The 21,627-nt window shown below is 41.5% G+C and overlaps 2 protein-coding genes across 3 annotated transcripts in view; one reads left to right on the top strand and one right to left on the bottom strand.

Annotated features, from left to right (window-relative positions):
• Nucleotides 1-21,627, top strand: part of HHLA2 (HHLA2 member of B7 family) — a 176,295-nt gene that overhangs the window by 152,034 nt on the left and 2,634 nt on the right. Inside the window, exon 6 of one of the 2 annotated variants that reach the window (XM_075336577.1) lies at nucleotides 1,937-6,225. The exons of the other annotated variant lie outside the window; for it this stretch is intronic. Within the exon in view, the coding sequence (XP_075192692.1) occupies nucleotides 1,937-1,950 (14 nt within the window). The 3' untranslated portion in view covers nucleotides 1,951-6,225. Of the gene's footprint in view, nucleotides 1-1,936; nucleotides 6,226-21,627 lie in introns of those variants that run through there. 2 annotated transcript variants of the gene reach the window in all.
• Nucleotides 2,160-21,627, bottom strand: part of MYH15 (myosin heavy chain 15) — a 102,524-nt gene continuing 83,056 nt past the window's right edge. The window contains exons 33-42 of the mRNA XM_075336574.1: nucleotides 11,414-11,538; nucleotides 10,216-10,331; nucleotides 7,920-8,112; nucleotides 5,657-5,860; nucleotides 5,021-5,146; nucleotides 4,635-4,805; nucleotides 4,433-4,537; nucleotides 3,707-3,802; nucleotides 2,552-2,683; nucleotides 2,160-2,272 (exon numbers count right to left, since the gene is read on the bottom strand). Of these exons, the coding sequence (XP_075192689.1) occupies nucleotides 2,255-2,272; nucleotides 2,552-2,683; nucleotides 3,707-3,802; nucleotides 4,433-4,537; nucleotides 4,635-4,805; nucleotides 5,021-5,146; nucleotides 5,657-5,860; nucleotides 7,920-8,112; nucleotides 10,216-10,331; nucleotides 11,414-11,538 (1,286 nt within the window). The 3' untranslated portion in view covers nucleotides 2,160-2,254. The remainder of the gene's footprint in view (nucleotides 2,273-2,551; nucleotides 2,684-3,706; nucleotides 3,803-4,432; nucleotides 4,538-4,634; nucleotides 4,806-5,020; nucleotides 5,147-5,656; nucleotides 5,861-7,919; nucleotides 8,113-10,215; nucleotides 10,332-11,413; nucleotides 11,539-21,627) is intronic.

The raw sequence follows: 21,627 nt of genomic DNA, 5'->3' as shown, positions 1-21,627 counted from the left end.
TTACAAAACCAATTTAGTGCTTTAGTAAGTCAGTAAAAAGTAGTTAGGAGTGTTCAAATCAAGAAATCTATAAAGGTGCCCATACTTTTGCACCGGTCAAATTTTGTTTAAATGCAGAGTGCACATTTTCTGTTAGTACAATAAACCTCATTTCAATCCAGAAATATTACTGAGTCCATCAGTTATTAGATAGATGAAACTGAAATAGCTGTTGCAAAAACCCAAATTGTTATAAAGAAAAAAGATTAACATTAATAGGGGTGCCCAAACTTTTTCATATGACTGTATATATATATATATATATATATATATATCACAAAAGAGAGTACACCCCTCACATTTTTGTAAATATGTTGTTATGTTTTCATGGGACAACACTGAAGATATATGGTTTGATGAGATCAAGATATACCTATTTGGTTCAGATGGTGTCAAGTGTGTGCGGCACCAACCAGGTGAGGAGTACATAGACAAATGTATCTTGCCTACAGTCAAGCTTGGTGGTGGGAGTATCATGGTTTTGAGCTACATGAGTGATCCCGGCTGTGGGAAGCTACAGATCATTGAGGGAGCCATGAATGTCAACATGTACTGTTAAAATATATCTTTGTACCGTGTTAGCCAATAGAGAGAAAAAAAGTGTCTTTAGTTCCATAAAGATGCGGTACATTCTTGTATCCTCCATTTTGATACAGATAAAATATAGCTTTGTACCGTGTTTACTGGTAGAGATAAAAAAAAACTCTACTCCATTCTATGTCCTGTTGTGTATAAATATGTGACTTTTCAGATTTTGTATTATACTGAGCCTGATGAAGAGACCTACGTAGTCTCGAAAGCTTGCTATTATTACCATCTGTTCAGTTAGCCATTAAAAGGTATCAACTACTGAGGACTTCAGTTCTTGTAAAGAATTTTTTAACATGTACTGTGACATACTGAAGCAGAGCATGAATTCAGAAACTGGGCCACAGGGCAGTATTCCAACATGATAACGACCCCAAACACACCTCCAAAATGTCCACTGTCTTGCTAAAAAAAAAAAAAGAAAAAGAAACTCGGGGTAAAGGTGCTGGACTGGCCAAGCATGTCTCCAGACCTAAATCCTATTGAGCATCGGTGGGGGATCGTCAAACAAGGTGGAGGAGTGCAAGGTCTCTAACATCCACCAGCTCCGTGATGTTTTCATGGAGGAGTGGAAGAGGATTCCAGTGGCTCCTGTGAAGCTCTAGTGAACTCCATGCCCAAGAGATTTAAGGCAGTGCTTAAAAATAATGGTGGTCACACAAAATATTGACACTGAGCACAATTTGGCAATTTTTAGTTATGGGTTTATTCACTTTTGTTGCCAGTGGTTTAGACAGTATTGGCTGTGTGTCAAATCTTTAGCACCGTTCCATGAAAAGATATAATAAATTTACAAAAATGTGAGGGATAAATATATATAATTTTTTATTGTATTATGCTTGCTGAGATGAAGCCCATTTTTTTTCTTTCATTTCTCTCAAAATATCTCACAATGTATGACTCTACCCCCATGTATGCGGATACCCTTTGAGAACACAGCCTACCCTGTTTTGGCTTTGTCACATCATACAAACTAATACTCTGCCTACTTAATTTTCTGTTTCCACTGTTGCAAGAGTTACATCAGATATCAATCTATCCAGGCTATCTGTTATGTTTTATAGCTATTGTTGATGTGATGCCATTGTTTATAATGTACATTTTATAAATTCAATGAAGAATTTGGAATAGAAAAACCTTTTTTGGAGGATGAGTGCTATACTGTCTGTTTTTGTGGAATTATATCATGCTAAGCCTGTTCCAAACTATGGTTTCGGCCCTGCACCATCGTCTCCTCTTTTCAATCAACATTTGAAACCAAATGGGAGTTGATCTGAACATGAATATGTCATTTTCTTACATTGTTTAGGAGAGGTCTACTAAGAATATTCCTTTTCCTGGCCAGGATGGGGATAACTAGGAATTGGAAGTCATCAGTTGTACCATCTTTGCAAGAAAGGCATCGTGAGGACAAACCAAAGATCTGATCGTTTTGATTATTATTATTATTGGGACGTAAGGAACAAATCACAAGGATTGCTGGGAGTTAAGAAATAAGAAAGGATGACAATAGAAAGATACATTCTATGTGATCATTTATTTCACGTAGTCGCATGCTAAGGTTGCATTCCAGATTCAGGATAAAATGCTTCTAATTTCAGAAAGTGCAGCCTCCCAAGTCTTCTGTTTATTCCTCTTCACGCACCTACAGGTAAAATACATAATGTGTATATAAAACGGAATATACAAGTTTCCATTTATTGCTATAATATACATACAGTTTTGTGTTCACTCATTTTAGGAATGGACAGTGGATCAATAGTTAGTTAAGGAGAAATAAAATACATGCACAAGGTTTAGGAGAGTAAAATATTACATTAACAAAAATAACAATGATGTTCAACAACCTGCGTGTTAGCCAGTAGATGTTAACAAGAGTATATTTACACCAATAAGCCACAATGATCGGAGGACAACTTCTCACCTTCCCACCATCTCTTGATTTGCTTCTCAGTTTATTTACTTGAGATTCGGCTATATCCGCACGCTCTTGGGCGTCATCCAGCTCATGCTGCAGCTTCTTGTATTTGGTGAGATACTGATTGGCTTGTTGCTCCTTTGAATAATAGAGTATTATTCTAACAGATATGTAATTTACAAAATAGTGATAGGCATAGTATGACATAAAGAGCTTTGTAGAGGAAATCTATGCATAAAGCTATGTTTATATGTGGCAGATTTCCCTACTCTTGAATTGAGTTGTTTCTACAGAATGCACATACAGTAGATTTTTACACACAGCATTCAAGGGAGGTGCACGATGGTTAGCTTTGTCATTTTACACTCTGCAGTGCAATCTTAATTTTACCAAGAAGATACATGTAAAAGGAGTCTTCTACATCTTCTTTACTGCAGACTTTTGTACACTGTCCTAATTGCTTCATTTCTTTTGGCCAGACACACTGCAAAAAGTCTTCAGGTAGCCAACAAAAATAATGCTCCAGATTCTCAACTAGCTCAAAGGAATGTCAGTTTTATAGCTTCTCTAATCAGCAAAACTGTTTTCAGCTGTGCTAATATACTTGCACAAGGGTCTTCAAGGGATTTCTAAACATCCATTAGCCTTCTAACACAGCAAACACAATGTACCATTTGAACACTGGAGTGGTGGTTGTTGGAAATGGGCCTCTATACACCTATGTCGATATTGATTTAAAAACCAGACATTTGCAGCTAGAATAGTCATTTACCACATTAACAATGTATAGAGTGTATTTATGTTTAATTTAATGTTAGCTTCATTGAAAAAAAATGTGCTTTTCTTTCAAAAATATGGAAATATGTAAGTGACCCCAAACTTTTGAACTGTAGTGTATATAAACACAGTGAGTGGAAAAAAGGATTTGCAGATGAACTGCCAAGATATCAGCAGGGTCCAAAAGGGAAAGAGTTAACCCTAACATGGAAGATACAATATCAAGGAGCAGTTTGTGTAGCCGGACACAATAGGGTTGTCTGTCAACTGTGACACACCCGTGACACACTCAGCGGTTATCACACTTTCTGATTCCAGTTTAATATAGCACAATATGGGATTGTGTTTTACTGGTTTTATTTTAACTATACAAGGTTTACTTACAGCCTCTTCAGCTTGATGCTTGTAGCTCTTGACTTTCAGTTGTAACTTGTCAGTCAAGTCCTGCATACGAATTAGATTTTTCTTATCTTCCTCTGCCTTCATGGGTAGAAAAGGTAAAACAATAGGGTAATATGTTATATTTTGGTAAAAAAAATCAGTGCTGACTCCACCTCCTTTTGGCCTCAGTTTATTTTTGAATTGAGGACAGCCCCTAGTATTAATGCCCCATAAACATTAGATTAATGTATGTTGCTGTTGAACAATTGTTTAATGATGGTAACAGCCATACATATTTTAGTCTATTTTCCCAATATGCTGTACCTGTTCAGCCAGGCCATATATGTTGAGTGACAATGCAAAAATGATCTTAACGGGAATGTTTTTATAACAAATTATTGTTCAAAGATAAATGATTCATCTTTGAATAAAATATGTTTCAGTTGACTTGATTCCAAACGATGATGGTCTGTGATCAGTCGGCTAACACAATCGTGTCTATGTGACGAACGATCATTTTTATTTACAATTGTTATTTTCATAAACTGTAATCTAAAGTGTATGGGCGCCTTATTCACAGCAATCTATAAACTAAGGCATTCTTAGAAGTATAAAAAGCCCAATTCAAGTCAGAGTACTATAGGCTTTGCAGATTTTCATAGACTAAAAACATTTTTTGAAGTAAAGCTAAAATTTGCCTATCTTTAATTTCTTCCCCTTTGTACATACCTGATATGTTAGCTCCTTGATGCGGCGCTCAAACTTGCGGACTCCTTTCAGTGACTCGGAATTGTGACGCTGTTCTGTTTCCAATTCATTTTCTAATTCACGTATCTACAATGGAAGGTATTTCAAGGTAAAGAACTTTCCTAAAATATAATTCTTAAAAGCATACATACCGTATATATCTATCTGTCTTATCTATCCATACCCGTGACTCAAGCTTTTGAATCTGTTTCTTGCCCCCTTTGAGAGCAATCTGTTCTGCTTCATCCAGTCTCTTCTGTAAATCCTTAATAGTCTGCTCCATGTTTTTCTTCATCCTCTCCAAGTGAGAACTGGTGTCTTGTTCTTTCTTTAGCTCTTCTGCCATCATGGCAGCCTAAATATACATAAAATCCATTACAGACTATAGTCAGTAACTAATCAGTAACACAAGAATGCATGATAGACAATGTTTTGTAATTCCAAAACACAAGATAATTACATTGGCAACTTTTTAATATTTTGCCCCTGCAATTCACAGGAAAAGTTGAGAAGCATTTCCACCATTTATTGGTGAACATATAATGAATCTTTTGGCCGGGGTATACTCACATCAGTGATAGCTTTCTTAGCTTTATCTTCAGCATTTCTGCATTCCTGAATGGACTCCTCTACTTCATTCTGCATATGGGTCAAATCTGTCTCCAGCTTCTTCTTCTGATTGATAAGGCTTGTATTCTGTTAAAGAATAGATATTACAATATAGAACACAATCATGTTAGGCCATTGTGTAATGCAAAGATTTAGAGTTTATTAATACATGTTGTTTTTTATTTCCTCACACATTTAAGACCTCTGCCTTAGTTGGTGATTCTGGTAAGAAGTCAAAACTTATCCACATCGATCACCAGAACAGGGGACATCTACTTCCAATTTGAGTGGCACTATGCATACTCTCCATCCCCCCATTCATTAATTGTAGGGCCGTTGCAGATAGCCAACACTTAACTTTCTATTTTAGTCAACAGCGGGTGTGATGTACCTGCTAAACAGTAATGGGTAACAGTGCTTGCTAGGTTCCACATACATATATAATGTGGTTAAAAATGTTTCAAAATTATTTGGATAAAGTAAAAACTATTCATTACAGTTATATCTAGAGAATTATGTGGAATCCAGTGTAATAAGAATTCTCAGTACAACATGGCGTTATATACAGTATATTGATAAAGAACATTAAATGGAGACCTGTGAATGGAGCAAGTTGACCCTTTCGGTAGCTTCTAGAAGTTCCTGCTCTGCCAGTTTCCTGGCTCGTTCAGTTTGGTCCAGAGCGCCCCTCAGTTCATCAAGCTCAGCCTGCAGCAGAATGCTCCTTCTCTCGCTGACTGCGGCCTGTTCCTTAAGGTCCTCTGTAAGATGTATTGAATCATCTAGGTGGACTTGATAATCCTAAAGACATCACATAAGTGATAACTAAGACATTTATATATAGACTAAGACAAGAATCAAAAAGTCAGCCAACAGGCAAAAATGTTATTAGTATAATAAATGAATGTATGCACTGTACACAGATTTTAGCTCCTTATTGATTTTGCAAACACTAAAACACAATGGAAAGAATATATCTGTTGCTTTTCTGCCATTTTTTAATTTTGTTAAAGGGGTTGTCCACTACTAGGACAACCACTTTTCATTCGCCATGTTTGCTCTCATTAAAATAAATAAGCTTATGCAGACCTCCTGTGTTGGTTGGTTCTAGCAGTGATGGCACTCGTTTTCCCGAGGCTCATGGGAGGTTGGTGCAGACACTGCTGGAACTACATTGGCACGGGAGGGGAGTATAATCTTTTTTATTTTAATGGGGGCAAACATGGGAAATGAGAAGGAGTTGACCTAGTAGTGGAGAACCCCTTTAACTAGCTATCAGTGGATGGCGCAGTGCTGCTTGTGGTACTCCTAGATCAGGCAGTTGCCAGTAGTCATACATTATAGGTATAGCACATATAATATAGTCTTTTATGCTGTGAATGGTTTGTGAATCAGGCTAAAAACTGTTATGAAAAAAGTATAAGACACATTTCAGCCCATCCCACAAGCTATTTACAACTTTTAGGTGGAATGGGAAAAAAAATCTACATTTGTTGTTCAGGTTTCGTTTTTATGTCGTTTACTGTACAGTAAAAAATGATATGTTAACTATATTATGCTGGTCAGTAACATTGTGATTACATCAAATAAATAAATAACACCTTTATACCAAGTTTTTTATTTTTTTTCAGTGTTTTACTACTTTAAAAAAAGTAAAAAAATTGGTTCATGTCACCATATTCTAAGACCCATAAATGCTCTGAAGCTAAGAGGGCTGGGTAAATTATTTGTACAGCAGCTAGTGGTGTATACTTCTAATGTGTACACCAGCAGGTATAGTACAGTGCTCTTTTAGTCACAACCTCTAAATCTTATGACGACGGGATGTCATGGCTTTTGGCCAACATTTACTTATTTAGAGTACATTGCTTATATAGCGCTATCATATTTAGCAGCAGTTTACAGATATTATCATCATTGTCCCCATTGGGAATCATTATCTACCAGTATGTGTTTGGAGTATGGGAGGAAACCAGAGACGGAGTACCCGGAGGAAACACACATAAGTCACAGGGAGAACATCCAAACATTCTCACATCTGTGTGACATGCCCTTGTGCTGTCTGTTATTTTTCTCAGACAGCACACTGACCTATAGTGTTTCATTTATCCATACATTAATCAGTTTAAAAACAGATTCGTATCCCTAATCCATATGACTCACAGCAGGTCCTATTCTCATCCATTTTGGAATCAGACACATCAATTAAACTCTATGAGGATCTATGAAAAGGCTCATGCAGATGAGTGTCCATATAGGACGTGTGCTATTCGATTTTTAATCTGACAGCACACCGACCAATGTAATTGAATAGTGCTGTTAAGATGAAAGATTTTTTTTTCTTGGTCCAAGTGTCCATGAGAGAAAAATCGCAGCATGCAGTACTTTCAACCAAGTCTGGGATAAGACTCACACATTCATGTCTATGGGTGTGAGAAAAAAAATTCTATCTCACACGAACCAGCAGAGTGGCATCCAATTTACAGATTTCTATCAAAAACCTAGAAAACTGTATTGGAGCATGTACATGTTTTAATATAGATGAATGACAATGGATTGTACATGGATGTCACACTAACGCAAAAAAACGGACACAGCGATGAAAATTAGAAAAAAATTGTCCGTGGATTGTGAATGAAACAGATTACCTGCTTCAGTGAAAAAAAAAGGCTTGAGGAAAGAAGAATACAAAACTGACAATATGAGTAACGGGGGAGAAAATGTCCATTTTACACTGATGTAGCCTTAGTGGACATTCACATAAAGTATTTTCAGTTCAGGTTTCCCCATTGATAGGCCCACCCCTGTATATACTATATCACATATTTCATTGCTCTCCGCTATTCACATGCCACAATACCTTCATCTGCGCCTGTAGGTTCCGCATGGCTTTTGTTGCCTCTGTAGCTTGCCGAGTTGCATGACTTAACTGAATTTCCATTTCATTCAGGTCTCCTTCCATTTTTTTCTTAATTCGGACTGCCTCATTTCTACTTTTGGCTTCTGAATCCAAGTTAGATTGCAATGACTCAATGATACGCAATTGGTTTCTCCTGGTTATTGTGAAATACATTAGAAGTGGATGTAAGTAGAGTAAAAGCTTTGGTTTCTACAGACTTTTACATTGCTAGAATAGAGCGATGTTCACACCACATTTTTGCCCCACATTTAGCAGAAAAAAAGTGTCTTTCAGCTTCTGTCTGGCCGGTATATGGTAGTATAGATAAAAAATAGGTTTGGAATAGCGTAGCACACTACACTTTTTCATTGCGCAGGATCAAATTAAAAATGTATCTATTAAATACAATATATTGTTTAATGATTACTTATAATTCCCATTAAATATGTATTTTGGAACATGTTTTCTTAGAACTTTATCTTGTGTGGCCCCTATTTTATTCCTTCTAGATATACCTGAATACATTGACACCTGGGTGTTACCACTTGGGGGCAATGTCCAATCAGTGCTGCCATCAGACTATGACGGACACGCTCTTTTGACAAGGGGAATGGTAACACCCACTTGTTAATTTATACATAAATATTCAAGAGGAATAACAGGAATGGCACAGAGGGGGGACATCATCAAAAACTTTGCTACTGATGGCGCATAGCATATTTGCGCAATAATTTGCTATTTTTTTTACAGATCTCACCACTTTTCAAGTGTGTGCGTGTCTGTAAAATGAGATTAGTTGCAGGGGGCAGGCATCGAAAGGACAGTCAGATTTACCATTACTAATGCCTGCAAAAGCAGCAAATTATTTCTAATGCTAATATATATGGCAAATTTTTTCAAAAGTATGCTTCTCTAAATTTAACAGGTTTTTGCTACCACATCTGAGAGCAGCATGATGTAGGAACAGAGACCCTGATTCCAGTGGTGTCAATTATTGGGCTGCTTGCTGCAGTGTTGATAAAATCACTGATTTATCTGCTACAGATCTTGCAGTTCTCGGAATACTGAGCTTTGTATAACCCCGCCCACGCCACTGATTGGCAGCTTTCTGTGTACACTTTGCATAGGCAGAAAACTGCAAATGGGCGAAATTATACAGAGCTCATGAATAAGGAGAATTACATGGCAGCAGGTTTACTATTCCTATAGTGATCTCCTTATGGGCTCTTTTCCACTTGCGTACTGCTTCCGATGTGAGAGCATTGGAAGCGATATGCTAATGACTCTCTGCTGCATGCGTCAGCCAAGGGTCATGCGACTGTGATCTGATCTTGCGATTGTATCACAGCCTCGGAGAAGAGGGAGGGAACACTTTCTCCCATCTCCTCCGCTGTCTGTCTCTGCGTATATCGCACTGCAGATGCATAACATGCGAGTACAGTGAGATGTTTCACACGCTCCCATAGGCTTGTATGGGGGTGTGTGAGCCGAGACTCGCTGCAAAACGCAGCATGCTGCGATTGCACTGACAGCATGATTCGTGTCGAAAAATAAAAGGTAAGAGGACACTGCCTCATTGATTAACACTAGTGCGAGTGCAATCCAATGTTTTATCGAATCACACTCACACATGAAAATCGCAAGTGGAAAAGAGCTCTATGATAAAGCATTGATTTTATCAAAACTACAGCAAGCAGCTCAGTAAGTGACACTTCACTGGAATCAGGATCTTGGCCCCTATGTTATGCTGCTCTGAGATATGGAGGCAAAAACCTGATTACAGATTCAATTTAAGCTTAAGACAAGCACATGAAGCGAATTCCACTCAGAGTTCTAAGAATAGATAGTCCAAAAATATTATGGAGCATATATTTACTAAAATTAAATGTCAGCAGAGATGAGGTGTACTCTGTATGACAGATTCCCTTTAAAACTGACTATTTACCATATGCAATCTTCAAAGTTCATTTTTCATCAAAATTTGTACTATTAAGGTTGTTTACTCTGATTAGATATCAATGAATCCAACCCCAAAACGATGACCTTCACCAGATGATAAGTTCTTTAGAAGTAAAATGTGGTGCAGTGAAGAGATTATTTACATGAATGCTCTGAGTTATAAATCAGTGGCCGATGGGAGGCCATGTATGAAGAGATTGCTAGATACTATACATGAGGCCGACGGTCTCACAACAGAGAACTGCTGATTAGAAAGAGCATGGCTATTTATTACAGTGGCCGTGTTTGCAGATGATACCTTATATTTTCCGTCTCTTCATCTTTCTCTGACAGTTTTCTTTCAAATTCGGCTTTTATTTGAGATAATTCTAGTTGGAACCTGAGAGTTTTGCTTTCTTCATGTTCAAGAGCGCCCTTATAAGAATCAGAAAAAAACATGTAAAAAACGTTTTTAATACTTCTACTGAAAAATATAAGTGTCAACATTCTATTGAAAAAATGTGTTGTTTTTTATTGCACATCTCATGCACAAAACATTTGTGCCATTTGTATGCCAGTCCCTGCATCTTTTTGAAAAATAGGCAGAGGTTAGCCAGTAAGGGGCATAATTTACGCTACAAAAATGGAACACTGCAGATGAAAGATGTGCGAAAATCACTGAAGGGAATCTACCAGCAGGATGTCACCAACCAAACTATATGTGCATGTAGCTCCTTCAAAGACAAGTCCAGCAATTTCTTAACATTGCCAGTCCGTTTCTCCAGTCTTGATAAATCAGTGTTTTAATTGATAAGTAAGGCCCCCTTCACATTGCGTTTTTACCTACGTTCAGTGGTCCCGTCGGGGCATCGATACGAATCGCCCCTCCCCCACCCCTCAAAACGTGTTTCGGACGCATGCGCCGACAGGGCCATTGACTATAATGGAGCAGACTCAGTTAGCGTGTGCTCTGTCTTGGACCATTTTTGCACATATACGTTTTCTGCAGATGGACACCCAAACGTAGTCAACTAGTCGTAGTCGACTACATAGTCGTAGTCGTGGTGACTACCCTGATGTCACCACGAACACAACTGAAAAAAGCCGAAGACTGCAGAGTGATGAGCAGTGCAGTGAATACCACCGGAAGTTCATGATTGGACCCGGAAGCAGAAGCGGCCGGGAGACAGCGTCTGCAGGAGGCGTCGTGGGACTGGTAGGTATAATAATAATGTTTTATAATAATGTGCTTTTTTACAGCCCCTTGACCCGAACTGTAACACGGGTTTACCAGGAAAACTCATGTTTGGGACCTTGTGTACGAGCACTATGTGTTCAGGAGGGGTCCAGAACTTTAAAATACGGGTTCGCCCATCCCTAGTTAGAAGGTCTGTAGACCTCACAGTAAATCATTCCTTCTTGATACTGGACAATCAAAACGTCATTCTGACAATCATTTTCTCAAATGACACATTGTATATAATATTTATTATGTATATAGTAGGACTTGTTCTCACCTCAGCTTCCTCCAAGGCCACCTGAACCTCTGACTTCTCTTGTTCTACTTGTTTCTTCACTTTCTCTACTTCATGCAAACTCTTATTGCCCTCACTGACTTGGTCAGTCAAATCGGAAATTTCCTCTAAAATCAAATATCGCTAGGTTACAATCTAGACATCACCATATAATGCATTAGAGAGACATTTACCGCACCTGTAGTTAACTCTTTCCCACCGTGGCCAAATTTTGCATTTTCGATTTTTCCTCCTTTTCTTCCAAGCGCCATAGCTTATTTTTATTTTTCTGTTGACATTGTAGTATAGGGCTTATTTTTTTGCAGGACGAGTGGTAGTTTTGAATGACACCGTAAATGTTATCATTAGAGTTGAGCGCGGTTCGTGGTTCTCCAGTTCGCGGTTCGAGTGATTTTGGGGGCTGTTCTAGATCGAACTAGAACTCGAGCTTTTTGCTAAAGCTCGATAGTTCTAGCTACGTTCGAGAACGGTTCTAGCAGCAAAAATCCAAGCTACTTACTAGCTGGCTTTCTGCTGTAATAGTGTAAAGCGGGCTTTACACACTGCGATATCGGTCCAGATATCGCTAGTGTGGGTACCCGCCCCCATCTGTTGCGCGACACGGGCAAATCGCTGCCCGTGCCGCACAACATCGCCCAGACCCGTCACACATACTTTCTAAGGGGGCAGTCCGTGCGGCGTCACAGCGACGACACTGAGCGGCCGCCCAATAGCAGCGATGGGGCGGAGCTGAGCGGGACGTAACAACCCGCCCACCTCCTTCCTTCCGCATAGCGGGCGGGAGGCAGGTAAGGAGAGCTTCCTCGTTTCTGCGGCGTCACACGGAGCGATGTGTGCTGCCGCAGGAACGAGGAACAACCTCGTTACTGCTGCAGTAGCGATTTTTGAGAATGGACCCCCATGTCACCGATGAGCGATTTTGCACGTTTTTGCAACGATGCAAAATCGCTCATCGGTGTCACACGCAACGGCATCGCTAATGCGGCCGGATGTGCGTCACCAATTCCGTGACCCCAACGAGTTCGCATTAGCGATGCCGTAGCGTGTAAAGCCCCCTTTAGTCACTCTGTGACTCACACTATTATGAAATTTCAGCGTATAGTGTGCGGGAACAGCGCATTCAGATCACTGCTGCTGGGATAATGGCAATTGCCATTTTTTTTTTTCCTTGTCTTCCTTCCCTAAGCGCGCGCGTGTAGTGGGGCGGGCCAGCATGTCAGCCAATCCCAGACACACACGCAGCTAAGTGGACTTTTAGCCAGAGAAGCAACGGCATGTGTGATAGGATGTCCATGTCACATGTCCCTGCATTATAAAAACGGGTATCTGCCCGTCCGGATGCCATTATCTCTTCTGCGTCTGGGTGTCAGTCACCGCTGTCGTAGCTCTTGTCTCCGATACTGCTGTGTACGCTCTACACACAGCGCTATACAGAATAGAGATAGAAGTTTCTATTAGCCCTTGTAAGGGCTAATAACATCAGGCTCAGAGCCATAGGTGACAGTCAGGTCCGTGGAAAGAGGTTTTAACAGCTACAGATAAGAGCGTCTGTGTAGCTAAGGTCAGGGACTTCCTCGCTGCATTTCCCCATTAGGAGGGATAGAAAGTGAGGCTTCCTTTCCTGTACACTGACCCACAACCCTGCCACTGTACCCTCCTGCCCTTTGCACACTCAAGCTCATTGTTACTAAGCCATTATAGTAGCAAACACTGAGTAAGCTTAGTGGCATCCTAAAAGTGGCTGTTGGACTTCCATTAGTGTCCCACTGGTGCAAAGCTATTTGCAGCACCACTGCATTGCACACTCAAACTCATTGTTACTAAGCCATTATACTAGCAAACTATGCTGCCATTTTAAGGGCCGTAGTTGCATTGTCAGGGATAGTTATTGTTGTTTATTCTGCTGTTAATAAGGATAGACCACCGCTGCAATCTACACCACCTCTCAATTTTTACTACCACATTTTAAGTGCACAATCTTGTCGCAATCAAAATGAGTGGCAAAATGACAGATGCTGGTGGAAAGGGGAAGAGGCGTGTTGGAAAAGGAAAAAAAGGGTTTGTCCGTGGGGAAGATGTCAAAGCTCCATTAACATCTGCTGAAGATAGACCATGTTCCAGTAAAAGTAAGATGTCTACTACTTACCGTGGACAATCCGATGTGCTCCCTTTTTTACGGACACGAACAACTGGAACAAAGGTAGATGATGGCCAAAAAAGGAAAATGTTTGAATGGACCTCAAGTGGTCCAACAAGTGCCCTCTCCGCCACCTCAACTATCGCATCCAAAAAACACCAGTCCTCTGAGTTCTCATCCCAATCAAACTTGCTTTCTCCCAGCTCTGAAGTCTCCATCCGCCCTGCACAGTATGGAGTCTGCAGAGCTGTTCAGTCACACTATAGCCTGGGAATCAGAGGTCTGCTCCCAAGCTACAGTGAGTACAGACCAGGAAATGGTCTGCAGTGATGCCCAGAACCTTTGTGACTCTGATGCAGGCCGTGAGGACCAAGTTTCTGAGCATAATGTTGACCCTTTTTCACAAACTGTAACACCTGTTGTTATGGACAATGAGGAACATACTGATGACGATGAGACGCAGATACCAGATTGGGATGACAACTTAAATATTCGGTCAGGGCAAGAAGAGGCTCGGTCTGAGGGTGAGGGGAGTGCAAACACAACAATTGATGAGGAAGTTCTAGATCCCACCTACTGTCAACCCACAGTCAGGCCCTCGAGGAGGTCAACAGAGAGAGGTGGAGGAGGATGCAACTGACGACGAAGTTGCCTTGCGCCTTCCTGGACAGAGTCGGAGTACTGGTAGCTTGTCTACAACTGCGTCCTCAGCCACCACTGTGCCTCTGAGCACTAGTCGGGGTGGATCAGCAGGTCGCATGCCCTCTAAGCCTTGCCTAGCCTGGTCCTTTTTTGACATAGCAAAAGATCGCCAAAATTATGTGATCTGTAAAATTTGTCGTGATTCTGTTAGTAGAGGGAAAAACCTCAGCAGTTTGACAACTTCTTCCATGAATCGTCACATGAATAAATATAATATGTCCCAGTGGGAAGCTCACCGTGCTGCAATGCGGCCTAGCGGAGCAAACCATCCACCGCCTGCCCCTTCCAGTGCATCCGCATGCTCTTCATCTTCTAGGACTGTGGGGACAGCTGTCACACCTGGTTTTCCACGCACAACTTCCACCACTGTAACCGCAACAGGCAGTTTGCTTGGTAGGTCGACAGTTGGTTTGGAAGGGGAAACAAGTGCGTGTGTACAGCTCTCAGACATCGATAGTATCAACGTTGGATGAAGGCAACATCATGTCTACGCCTGCACTTTCCTCACAAACCTGCATTTTTTCACGGACACCCTACTCACCACCATCTACACACAACAGCCAGATCTCTGTCCCTCAGATGTGGACAAATAAAAGGCCATTTCCTGCGACCCATGACAAAGCTAAGAGGTTGACTTTATCCCTCTGTAAGCTCTTGGCTACCAAAATCCTGCCTTTCCACCTGGTGGACACACAGGATTTTAGAGACCTTATATCTGTCGCTGTGCCCCAGTACAAGATGCCCAGTCGCCACTACTTCTCTAAGAAAGGTGTGCCCGCGCTACACCAGCATGTCGCACACAACATCACCGCTTCCTTGAGAAACTCTGTGTGTGAACGGGTGCATTTCACCACCGATACTTGGACCAGTAAGCATGGACAGGGACGTTACATGTCGCTGACTGGGCACTTGGTAACTATGGTGATAGATGGTGAAGGGTCTGCTGCACAAGTCTTGCCGTCCCCACGACTTGTGTGTCAATCCTCTGTCTGTCCAAGTTCCGCCACTGCTTCTGCCTCCTCCACATCGTCTGGGTCCTCCACCTCCGCCCCAAGCCTGCCTGGTCAGGCCACCAGCTTTGTAACTGCGCAGAAGGAATCACGAACCCCTCATTACTATGCTGGCAGCAGAGCGCAACGGCATCAGGCGGTCTTTAGCTTGAAATGTCTTGGAAATAAGAGTCACACAGCGGCTGAGTTGTGGGCAGCTCTGGAGACTGAGTTTAATAAATGGTTGTCTTCACTCAACCTGCAGCCTGGTAAGGCCGTGTGCGACAATGCTGCAAACCTGGGTGCGGCCCATCGCCTGGGCAAGGTGACACACGTGCCTTGTATGGCTCACGTGTTGAACCTTGTTGTCCAGCAATTTTTAACACACTATCCCGGCCTAAATGGCCTTCTGAACAGGGCACGAAAACTGTCTGCTCACTTCCGCCGTTCAACCACCGCTGCTGAGCGACTTGCATCGCTCCAGAAGTCTTTCGGCCTGCCGGTTTATCGCCTGAAATGCGATGTGCCGACACGCTGGAATTCGACTCTCCACATGTTACAGTGACTGTGGCAGCACCGTCGAGCCCTGGTGTAATACGACATGACGTATAGCCTGGGCCAACGAGATGCAGAGGTGGGGCAGATCACCCTGATGGAGTGGTCTCAGATCAAGGACCTATGCACCCTTCTGCACAGTTTCGACATGGCGACGAATATGTTTAGCGCTGACAATGCCATTATAAGCATGACAATTCCAGTCATTTACATGCTGGAGCACACGCTAAACACTATTCGGAGTCAGGGGGTGGGACAACAGGAAAAGGAGGAACTACAGGAGGATTCATATGCGCAAGACACAACAACATCACCAAGGTCCAGACGTTCATCATCACCAATGCGGCAGGCATGGGACCATGGGGGACAGGGATCAACAAGGGCACATGGTAGCAGGCGAAATGTTGAGGAAGGTGCAGGAGAACATGAAGAAATTGAGGACGAACTGTCCATGGACATGGAAGACTCAGCGGATGAGGGAGACCTTGGTCAAATTTCTGTTGAAAGAGGTTGGGGGGAGATGTCAGAGGAAGAAAGAACGGTTAGCACCTCTATGCCACAAACACAGCGTGGACTTGGTCCGCATGGCTGCGCAAGACACATGAGCGCCTTCTTGCTGCACTACCTCCAGCATGACCCTCGTATTGTCAAAATTAGAAGTGATGATGACTACTGGCTTGCCACACTATTAGATCCCCGGTACAAGTCTAAATTTTGTGACATAATTCCAGCCATAGAAAGGGACGCACGTATGCAGGAGTATCAGCAGAAGCTGTTACTCGATATTAGCTTGGCTTTTCCACCAAACAACCGTGGTGCAGGGAGTGAATCTCCCAGTTGTAACTTGACAAACATGAGACAGTCTCATCATCTTCAACAGTCTACCCATACCAGTAGCACCGTATCTGGTGCTGGTAACAGCAATTTTATTGAATCTTTTCATAATTTTTTTAGACAATCCTTTGCAAGGCCACCAGAGACAACAAGTCTGACACATAGTTAACGGCTGGAGAGGATGATACAGGAGTATCTCCAAATGAACATCGATGCCATTACATTGCAAATGGAGCCTTGCTCATTTTGGGCTTCAAATCTTGAAAAATGGCCAGAGCTCTCCACTTACTCCTTGGAGATTTTGTCGTGTCCAGCTGCCAGCGTTGTCTCTGAACGTGTCTTCAGTGCTGCTGGGTGTGTGCTGACAGATAAGCGCACGCGTCTGTCCAGTGACAATGTGGACAGACTGACGTTCATCAAAATGAACAAGTCATGGATCCACAAGGAATTTACTACCCCTGTGTCATCCTGGGGAGAGTAAATGCTTGTGGATTTTGAATGTGCTTGATGCAAATCTAGCTGTGAAGTGTACAACTGGGGCACAAGTGCTGCCACTGAAGGGGTGGGTGTGTGTGGGGCCCAATTTTTGGAAAAAAGGGAGACTCGGCTTGGAGTAACCCTTGCTTGCTGTGTTTTTTAAAAGGAGCCAAGATGAACAAGTCATGGTTCAGCAAAGACTTTGCTACCTACCCCGGGGTCATCCTGGAGACGGTTAAGGATGGCGTATTTTTGAATGTGCTTAATGCAAATCTACCTGTGAAGTGTAAAACTGGGTCACAAGTGCTGCCAATGAAGGGGTGGGTGTGTGGCCCAATTTTTGGAAAAAAGGGAGACTCTGCTTGGAGTAACCCTTGCTTACAGTGTTTTTAAAAATGATCCAAGATGAACAGAGCTGGGATCAGGAAAGACTTAGCTACCTACCCCGGTGTCATCCTGGGGACGGTTAAGTATGGCGTATTGTTGAATGTGCTTGATGCAAATCTACCTGTGAAGTGTACAACTGGGTCACAAGTGCTGCCACTGAAGGGGTGGGAGTGTGTGGGGCCCAATTTTTGGAAAAAAGGGAGACTCCGCTTGGAGTAACCTTGCGGTGTTTTACATGATTTTAGAAGGGCATGCCATGCCTATATCTGTGTCTCATCCTCTTTTCCTTGTAACGCTGTTTTGTTTTCACATGAGAATTTGTTCTTGTCACTTTCCCATGTGTTTGTGTTGTGTTGTGAGTTGTTTGTCACCTTTTAGACACCTTTGAGGGTGTTTTCTAGGTGTTTTTATGTGTTTGTGATTGCCTCCCATTGTTTCCTATGCGGTTCGAGTGGTTCGCCGAACCGAACTCGAACGAGACCTCCATTCGGCGAACCGAACTCGAGCCGAACCGCGAACGGTTCGCTCATCTCTAGTTATCATATTATGTACTAGAATACGGGGGAAAATATTCCAAGTGCCGTCAAATGGTGACAATTTTTTTTCCACCATTGTTTTTTGGGGGTTGTATTTACAGAGTACATTTTGCATAAAAATAACTTTTTTTTCCCTCTCTTTCTTCCCAGAGGCATAACTCTTTTATTTTTTAAATAACATAGACTTTCATTTGACCACATTGTGTACTGGAAAACAGGGAAATTCCAAATATGGAGAAATTGTGAAAAAAGTGCACTTCTAATATTGATTTTTGGGAACTGTTTTTATAGTGTACATTTTGTGGTAAAAATGACCTTGCAGTATAATTTTTCTCAGGACGGTTACAGTGATACCAAACATGTCCAAGATTTTTTTTATTATTTTAAGTTGAAAAAAACAGAAGTTTGCAAAAAAAATTTGGGGGTTGTGCTGCAATTTTTCAAGACTTGTAACGTTTTTCATTTTTCAGTCGATGGAGCTGTGTGATGACTGTTTTTTGCGGGGCGAGAAAACATTTTTATGGATACCATTTTGGGATAGATATGACATTTTTATCGCTTGTTACAGCATGTTTTGTGATATTACAGTATCCCCAAAAAATGTCATTTTGGCATTATTGAATTTTTTTTGTTTACAATGTTTACTGGTTCATTACTTTTATATTTTGACAGATCAGACGTTTCTGAATTCGGTGATATCACATATGTGTATTTTTATTTTTTATTATCTTCATATTTTAATAGGGCAAAAGGGGGATGATTTGAACTTATGTTTTTTTTTTATTTCTTTCATAATTTTTAAAACTTTTTTTAATGTTCTTAATAGTCCCTTTAGGGTACTTGAAGCTGCGATTATCTCATTGCTTGTGTTATATACAGCAATAAAATAGCATTGCTAAATTAGTGAAAATCACAGTCTCCTTTGAGGCCCGGCCAAAAGCAGGTTTCACAGGAGCACTGTACTTACAGGCATTGAGTTTTTCAGGAGACCCCCGGTTGTCATAACAACTGTTTGGCAACCAGTGATCACATCATGGGCACTCTGATGGGCACATAGAATGGCGTGCCTCCATGCCAGCATGTGATATATATACCAGAATGTGCACTGGAGAGGGATATATATATCAGGAGGGGCCTAGGATGGGACACATATACCAGGATGCGGACAAATAAACCAGGATGGGGACATATGCACCAGGAGAGGCCCAGGAAGAGCACATATATACCAGCAAAGGGACAAATAAACAAGGATGGGGACATATATACCAGGAGTGGCCCAGGAAGGGGACATATATACAAGGAAGAGGACATATATATCAGGAAGGGGACAGAAACCAGGAAGGGGATATATACCACGAGGGGCCCAGGATGGAACATATGTACCAGGATGGGGACAAATATACCAGGATGGGCCCAGGAGGAGGACATACATAACAGTAAAAGCCCAGGATGGGGACATATATACCAGGATGGGGACATATATACCAGGATGTGAACATATATACCAGGATGGGGACATATATACCAGGATGTGGACATATATACTAGGAGGGGCCCAGGATGGAGATATATACCAGGAAGGGGACATTTATATATAAACTTGGCTTTTATTGATACAAAACATATAACGCTGACAAAAACAAAGGTTGCAAACCTACCCTCTGTTGACTTACTGCCACATTTTCTTTAAAGGTGAGGTTCTAAATCCAGGTATTCTGTGTTTTGGGATTATATTATTTATCTGTGGACACTGCCTTGTTTATATACTTATTGTGCATTCTATTATCAATGTCTTGATACTTTATTGAGGATAAGTACAAGATTATTATGTTCATCCCCCTATGTCATCCATTCTTTTTCTCTTGTCAATCATGTTTTTAACCTTTTGTTTTTGTCAGCCTTATATGTTTTGTATCAATAAAAGCCATGTTTATATATAGATAGCTGGGTGTGCACATTTTTACTATGCAGCATTTTTCCTCTCATTTTACAATTCATTTTTTTTGTATAGTTTTTGTTAGTACCCTTCTCTTTATTTATATTTATTACACTGTGGTGCCCATTACTTCTTTTTTAAAGTGTTGCAAGGAGTAGGGCGTGCGTGTGTGTGGGATATTATGTGTATGGAGGGATATTATAGAGAAGCAATATGTGAGGGGATGCTATACAGAGGGGTCATGTGTGTGGGGTGATATACAGAGGGGCAGTGTGTGTGGCAGGATATTATAAAGAGGGGCAGTTTGTGTGGGGGGATAGAATACAGAGGGGCGTTGTATGTGAGGGATATCATACAGAGGGAGAGTGTCTGTGTGGGGATATTATACAGAGGGCAGTGTGTGTGGGTGAATATTATACAGAGGTGCAGTGTGTGTGGGATATTATACAGTGGAGCAGTGTGTGTGTGTTTGAGAGATATTATTCAGAGGGGCAGTGTGTGGGGATATTATACAGAGAAGCAGTGTGTGAGAGAGATATTATTAATAGGGGCAGTGTGGGAGGTGAATACACACCACACCGGACGACGGTCCAGTGGAAGCAATTTGTTGCGAAACGGCCCACCGTCGTCTGGCGTGGTGTGTATTCACCTCCCCCACCACCTGTATCCCTACCTGAATATGGATTAAAAAGAACATGATATCCAGATCCTTGTGGAGTGCGACTCTTCATGTCTTGTTCCGGACAATTTTATCTCTCCCTCTTTGAGGCACGCACCCGGATTGCTTTCTTGGACTGAGACTGAGCCTGCAGCTATCAGTTGAATAGCGGTGCACCGGTACTTCTTATCCCACTATATATATATATATATATATATATATATATATATACAGTTAGGTCCAGAAATATTTGGACAGTGACACAATTTTCGCGAGTTGGACTCTGCATGCCACCACATTGGATTTGAAATGAAACCTCTAGAACAGAATTCAAGTGCAGATTGTAACGTTTAATTTGAAGGTTTGAACAAAAATATCTGATAGAAATTGTAGGAATTCTACACATTTCTTTACAAACACTCCACATTTTAGGAGGTCAAAAGTAATTGGACAAATAAACCAAACCCAAACAAAATATTTTTATTTTCAATATTTTGTTGCGAATCCTTTGGAGGCAATCACTGCCTTAAGTCTGGAACCCATGGACATCACCAAACGCTGGGTTTCCTCCTTCTTAATGCTTTGCCAGGCCTTTACAGCCGCAGCCTTCAGGTCTTGCTTGTTTGTGGGTCTTTCCGTCTTAAGTCTGGATTTGAGCAAGTGAAATACATGCTCAATTGGGTTAAGATCTGGTGATTGACTTGGCCATTGCAGAATGTTCCACTTTTTTGCACTCATGAACTCCTGGGTAGCTTTGGCTGTATGCTTGGGGTCATTGTTCATCTGTACTATGAAGTGCCGTCCGATCAACTTTGCAGCATTTGGCTGAATCTGGGCTGAAAGTATATCCCGGTACACTTCAGAATTCATCCGGCTACTCTTGTCTGCTGTTATGTCATCAATAAACACAAGTGACCCAGTGCCATTGAAAGCCATGCATGCCCATGCCATCACGTTGCCTCCACCATGTTTTACAGAGGATGTG

The sequence above is a fragment of the Anomaloglossus baeobatrachus genome, chromosome 2, assembly GCF_048569485.1.
Source record: "Anomaloglossus baeobatrachus isolate aAnoBae1 chromosome 2, aAnoBae1.hap1, whole genome shotgun sequence".
Classification (NCBI taxonomy): Eukaryota; Metazoa; Chordata; class Amphibia; order Anura; family Aromobatidae; genus Anomaloglossus; species Anomaloglossus baeobatrachus.
Note: the sequence above shows the minus strand (reverse complement) of the source record. Positions and strands in the feature narration are given on the sequence as shown.